This window comes from Platichthys flesus, chromosome 17 (genome assembly GCF_949316205.1).
Source record: "Platichthys flesus chromosome 17, fPlaFle2.1, whole genome shotgun sequence".
Taxonomy (NCBI): Eukaryota; Metazoa; Chordata; class Actinopteri; order Pleuronectiformes; family Pleuronectidae; genus Platichthys; species Platichthys flesus.
Genome location: NC_084961.1, coordinates 20,546,911 through 20,553,225, shown reverse-complemented (window position 1 = coordinate 20,553,225; position 6,315 = coordinate 20,546,911). Strand labels below are relative to the sequence as shown.

The 6,315-nt window shown below is 39.8% G+C and overlaps 1 protein-coding gene across 3 annotated transcripts; it reads left to right on the top strand.

The window, feature by feature from the left end:
- Positions 1-6,315, top strand: LOC133972669 (tRNA selenocysteine 1-associated protein 1-like). Of its 3 annotated transcripts, none has more exons than XM_062410236.1 (9): positions 1-174; positions 906-1,003; positions 1,078-1,177; positions 1,316-1,365; positions 1,610-1,741; positions 4,908-5,024; positions 5,145-5,358; positions 5,451-5,487; positions 5,725-6,315. In XM_062410236.1, exons 1-9 carry the CDS (start codon positions 151-153, stop codon positions 5,883-5,885), a joined length of 933 nt encoding a protein of 310 aa, XP_062266220.1. In that variant the 5' UTR covers positions 1-150; the 3' UTR covers positions 5,886-6,315. The 3 variants fall into 3 exon arrangements, with proteins under 3 accessions (XP_062266220.1, XP_062266218.1, XP_062266219.1); XM_062410234.1 differs by having other exon boundaries at positions 1,063-1,177; XM_062410235.1 differs by having other exon boundaries at positions 2-174; positions 1,063-1,177; positions 5,151-5,358.

The window sequence follows — 6,315 nt, the reverse complement described above, 5'->3', positions numbered from 1 at the left end:
GCCCATTCGCGCTAACCCGAAGAAGAAGTGTTGGTATAGCATCACGCTTTTGGTTAGCTAGCATTATTATGAGCATCGTAGAGGTTTCAGCGTGAATCACAGTCTAAGGTTCACTTTAAATTCACGTTGTGTTACATTTTCGCCAGCACCATGAGCACGTTATGGATGGGGAACGTGAGTTGTTCACCAAATTTTGTTTCGATATTTCGTTTAATGTTTAATGCCTTGGTAGCTGCGAACGCATTAGCCCTGCGCGTTGTTCCTTTAGCAGATACGCATCGTCGTGTTTCTCAGTATACAGTGTCTTACTGGTTAATCCTGCTTGTTTGGTAAACACAATAGTGAAGTAATATGTAAAGCAAACTTCCTAAGTTCACCTCCTCCTATGCGGAAGGAGAGCTTGTCCTCCAGGGTAGGATGTGCTAAAGTCTATCAGCACCTACACCAGAGTTAGTTCATAGAAAACTTTCAGTAAAACATTGGAAAATCGCTTGTGTCCAATCCTCTCTGGGTTTGTATCAGTCAACAAGATTAATTAGATCTGTATTATATTTATTGTATGTGAAACCTGGGAAAAGTGTGATTTTACTCCTTTTTCTCTATCCAGGTGAAAACCAAACATCATTATATTAAGATGTGTTAAACCTGGACAAGAACAGCTTGGACAAACCTCAAGACTGTTTCAGAGCCCTGTTAGATTTGTGAAAACTGTTTCGATAGTCCAACATCTATTTTTAATGGATATCATCCTTATACCTTAGATTGTTACTATATAAAATTGATTTCCCACATGTGAAAATTATCTCCAACAGTGATGTTTCGATCAGTTCTCTGCTAACCTCTGTCTTGACTGACTGATCGTTTAGCTCTTGGTTTCATTATGTTTTTTTTTTGTTGCGCTGTAGCTGGACTCCTACATGGATGAGAAGTTTATCATCAGAGCCTTTTCTACGATGGGGGAGCAGGTGGTCAATGTGCGGATCTTACGAAACAAGATGACGGGGTGAGAATTTATCTACAAGCAGCTGTCCATTTTACAGTTATTTTATTCTGATTTTTAAGTGGTTTGTCATCCAGGGGTGCCCTAGGATACTGTTTTGTGGAGATGACAGATGAGGCCACAGCTGAGAGGTGTCTCCGCAAAATCAATGGAAAAGCTTTACCAGGAGCCAATCCGGTATGAAGAGCAGTTTTCATCCACAGTATCTGTTATTTTTCTTACCCTGGTTGATGGAGAAACTTATGGGAACTTACCTCTCTCGCTCTCTTTCTCTCTCTCTCTGTTTCTCTCTCTTTCTCTCTCTCTCTCTTACAGCCAACAAGATTCAAGTTAAACAGAGCCAACTTTGGGAAACAAGACAGCGGGTGAGTCCAAATAGAGTTTCAACGTCAATTAAGGCTACGTCCACACTAATATGTAAAAAAAAAACCACCACTTAAGCCACATTTATTCCTGGTATTCACACTACTCCTTAGCTTTCAAGCTGATATTTTTCTTTAATTTTTCATCTGTAAATCACGTTATGTCTTTGTTTTGAAAGGTGCCATTTAAATGAAAGTAATGATTATTGTTGACTGTAATTTAAGCCTGTGTTTGTTCTCTTGTCAGTCAGCTGTATTCTCTGTTCGTGGGAGATCTAACTCCCGAGGTGGATGATGGGATGCTTTATGAGTTCTTTTACAACCGCTACCCTACCTGCAGGGGTGGGAAAGTAGTGCTGGACAGCATGGGTAACTCCAAGTGAGTATTAACATGTCATGATGTCAAAATGTCCCCTCTCTCTTTCCTCCCACCTCTTCTCTCTCCCCATTTTTCTCTGCTCACACCCACCAGTCCAGGCAGACGGCCATCCACATTGAGTCTGGTTCTGTTATAGGTTTCTTCCTGTTAATAGTTTTTCAGGCTCATCGTTTTAGAACTTTTGGGTTTCTCTTTAATAGTATTCTGGACCCTGCTAAAGCTGGTTTCAGACGGGAGCTCTGCTGGATGTCTGTGCAATTGGGTCTGGACTTTGTCAGGAGTTTGCATTTCAAACATGATCATAGCAGGAGATTCTCTGCGTTCATAACTACACAGAAATCTCCACACTGGAGACCGTAGAACACGTGTATTCGTTTTGAGCACATCGGTAATGGCATTGGGCCTTATTAGCAACAGCTCTCTTGACATTTTTGGCAGTGTCTTCTACATAATGGAATCTCTTTGAAGTCTCTGCCCTCTTAAATACAACATTTAATTTTACACATACACTCCTGATCAAAATCTTAAGACCAGTTAAAAAATTGCATGAATTTGCATTTTGCACTGTTGGATCTTAGGAAGGTTCTAAGTAGAGCTTCAAAATGCAAAAAGAAGAAAAGGGAACAAGAGACCAAAAGTTGTGAGCAGGCAATTTATTGAAAACAACAATTTAACTCAAATAGGCTGTTCATTATGGAGGACCATACATGACATAAGTAAAAATAAATAAATAAATAAATGTATAAATAAATACAGAAATAAATAAATAAATGAATAAATAAAAATGGAAATAAATAAATAAATACAGAAATAAATAAATAAATATGTTAATACCAAAAGAAATGTCAAAAGAAATGTCTTAAATATATTTTAACATTTATTTTTTCCCTGATACATTTCCTTTGCATTTGCAGTGTCCTTATGCTAATGAGAAAGGCGGGCCTAGCCGCAGTCTCATGCAGGATTGGTCACAGGAGTGTAATGATCCAGCCCTACTACTTCTGCCTTTCAATGCTGGTGTCCAGTAGCTGTTTGGGACGTTGAGCCAGTTCACACTTAAAATGAACTAGTTCAAGTTCAGAGGGTTAGTTAAGGTTATTTTTTATTGGGATGATTTAGCTGTCAGTAGTCCTGACTGTGAGCGTCACGTCTCGTGTTGTACTGAGCACAAGGAGCGAGCCGAGAGGAGGAGGAGGAAACAGAAACTCCAGCTCGGTACAAACCACCTGCCGCCTCTGCTCTGAACATGAAGCCGCTGATCTCTGAGCAGATGTGACCAGAGAAGCTCTGTGTTTCCACTGTTTCCACTGTTCCACAGAGTCACTAACTGCCTGCTTCACGGTGAAGAGCTCAATCTCAGTCACTGCCCGTGTCTCTGAGCGAGTGTGTGGCAGAGCGCAGGGGCTGTGTGTGTGTAGCTCAGTTGACCAATCCTGCTGGAGACTGAGGTTAGGCCCGCCTTTCTCATTAGCATAAGGACACTGAAATCGAAAAATAAAAGTTGGAATAAATGTGGAAATAAATAAATAAATATGGAAATAAATGCAGAATTAAATAAATCAATGTCTTAAACTTATTTCCACATTTATTTATTTATTTCCACTTTTATTGCAACTTTTATTTATTTCCACATTTATTTATTTCCACATTTCAGTGTCCTTATGCTAATGAGAAAGGCGGGCCTAACCTCAGTCTCGAGCAGGATTGGTCAACTGAGCTACACACACACAGCCCCTGCGCTCCGCCACACACTCGCTCAGAGACACGGGCAGTGACTGAGATTGAGCTCTTCACCGTGAAGCAGCCAGTTAGTGACTCTGGAACAGTGGAAAAAGTGAAAACACAGAGCTTCTCTGGTCACATCTGCTCAGAGATCAGCGGCTTCATGTTCAGAGCAGAGGCGGCAGGTGGTTTGTACCGAGCTGGAGTTTCTGTTTCCTCCTCCTCCTCTCGGCTCGCTCCTTGTGCTCAGTACAACACGAGACGTGACGCTCACAGTCAGGACTACTGACAGCTAAATCATCCCAATAAAAAATAACCTTAACTAACCCTCTGAACTTGAACTAGTTCATTTTAAGTGTGAACTGGCTCAACGTCCCAAACAGCTACTGGACACCAGCATTGAAAGGCAGAAGTAGTAGGGCTGGATCATTACACTCCTGTGACCAATCCTGCATGAGACTGCGGCTAGGCCCGCCTTTCTCATTAGCATAAGGACACTGCAAATGCAAAGGAAATGTATCAGGGAAAAAATAAATGTTAAAATATATTTAAGACATTTCTTTTGACATTTCTTTTGGTATTAACATATTTATTTATTTATTTCTGTATTTATTTATTTATTTCCATTTTTATTTATTCATTTATTTATTTATTTCTGTATTTATTTATACATTTATTTATTTATTTATTTTTACTTATGTCATGTATGGTCCTCCATAGTTCATCAGCTGATCAAAAGTTTAAGACCACAGCTAAAAAAAAAAAAAAAAACTCCTAAAACAGAAATTAAAGTGTCAAAAACTGACTCAGTTATGAGTAGCTCCACCATTATTGTTGATCACTTCAAAAATTCATTTTGGCATGCTTGATGCAAGTGTTTCCAAAACAAACTATAGTTTTTCTATATATTGTATAACTATATATATATATATATATAACTTTATAACCTGTGTTATAAAATATGTTGTGCGGCTCCAGACAGATTTAATTTGGGGGAAGAGGGGGCGAAATGGCTCTTTCGATAGTAAAGGTTGCCTACCCCTGATCTAGGGCCACAGGGCTCCATCCTCTGCCGAGCGTAAATATTTGGCGCACGGATCATATTTATTTTTGCAGTCTTTTGCGATACATCTTCCGCGCACATTGATATTGCGCTGATGATATATATCATGCACCCCTATTTTATATTATACTATATATTGTTGGATGTAATTGGTGCAGATCCTGTCCAGACTGGAAGCTTTTGGGCAGCTTTGTGTCTTCAGGCTCTGTGCTCCAGCTCTACAGATGACTGGCCACTGAAATATTATTTCTTAATGTGATTTCTTAGTGTGAGTCATAGCAGCATTTGTAATACTGTAAGATAATGTTCTTTGGAGGTCAACTGAAGATTTGGTTGTTTTCAGGGGAGCTCTGTAATAACCCTGTGTCTATGTCCATGTAGGGGCTGTGGCTTTGTTCAGTTCCCCGATGAGCGGCTGCAGAAGCGGGCGTTAGAGGAGTGTCAGGGTGCTATGGGACTGGGTAGTAAACCTCTGAGACTGAGCCTGGCTGCTAACAAGTGAGTTCTTCTGCAAGTCTTCCCTACTTTTTTTTTCAAGCCAGTGGATTAGTCTGTGCCTGGAGCACAAGCAGAATTATTTGGTGGAGTTCATCTGTGTGTCTCTTGCTCCTCTGTGAGTTTAAGGAACCGACAGCAGCAGCAGCCGAATCAACACTCAGACAAATCATGGCAGTCGACCTCAAGTTACAGAAACAACTATGACCAGTACAGCCAGTACCAGCAGCAGCCATACAATGGCTATTACTCCCCCTGGGGCTATGATCAGACTGGAGGAGGGTATGGTTACAACTATCAGCAGCAGTATGATTACACACAATATCCTCCACCACAGGTGAGCTCTCTCTGTGTTGACACACATGGTCATTAGTCATCAATAACAGACATGAGTCATTCTAACATTATTTATTCATTCATTTTTTTTAGGAGAGTGAAGCTGTTGAGGAGGATGATGGACTTGAAGGTTGGTATTGGGATTGGCTGCTAATGATTTCTGTTTGTCTATTATTTACATATATATCTGTTAGTTTTCTGATTGTGTTGTCTGTCAAGTCCCATGACCATTCCTCACTGTTTTATTTATATATATACATATATATATCATCAATCCATAATTTCAAGGCTTCAACAATCTAACAAAAAACAAGCAGGGTTGGCCAAACCTTTGCACTTCGTAACCATCTATCCACCTGTGTTGCAGATCCCAGTCCAGGGCTTGATGTGGTGGAGGCCAACAGGAAGTTCATGGAGCACAGTGAGGAGCTGTATGACGCTCTGATCGAGTGTCATTGGCAGTCAGCTGAACTCTCTGTTGAACAGGAACATGTGACATCCAGCCTACCAGAGCCCATTTACAGCTGAAACACTTCTCTGGACTTAACCCTCCCCGGGTGTTTTATTTCCTTTGGCTAATGAAATGTTGACTCTATGAATTATTTTCTTAAGGACACAGAGCAAATTTGCATTGGTAATAGATCTCATTAAAGTGTATAAACCAGTGCAAATGCAGTGTGTACACACATTCCTGAGTTACAATAAATACTTGTGATTTATTTATGGTTCTGGACACTGAATCCAAAGGATAACGTGTTATGGTAAAAGTCCTAAGATATTAGGACAGATACAAAACATGTATTATGAAATTAAACAACATGAATGTAAACAAAACCAAAAAATTACCATTTATTGACTTTGATACCTGTACACAATCAGTTGACCTCACATATGTTTTTATCTGTTTAACAGAAGTAAATTGTGAGATTGATCTCTTATTAAAGCCCAAAACAAATAA

Bases quoted from the DNA above. Each gene is read 5' to 3' on its own strand.
- LOC133972669 (XM_062410234.1), top strand. From the start codon at position 151: ATGAGCACGTTATGGATGGGGAAC. The intron at 175-905 runs GTGAGTTGTTCA...GTTGCGCTGTAG, and splicing joins GCACGTTATGGATGGGGAAC to CTGGACTCCTACATGGATGA. The intron at 5,025-5,144 runs GTGAGTTCTTCT...CTCCTCTGTGAG, and splicing joins CTGAGCCTGGCTGCTAACAA to TTTAAGGAACCGACAGCAGC.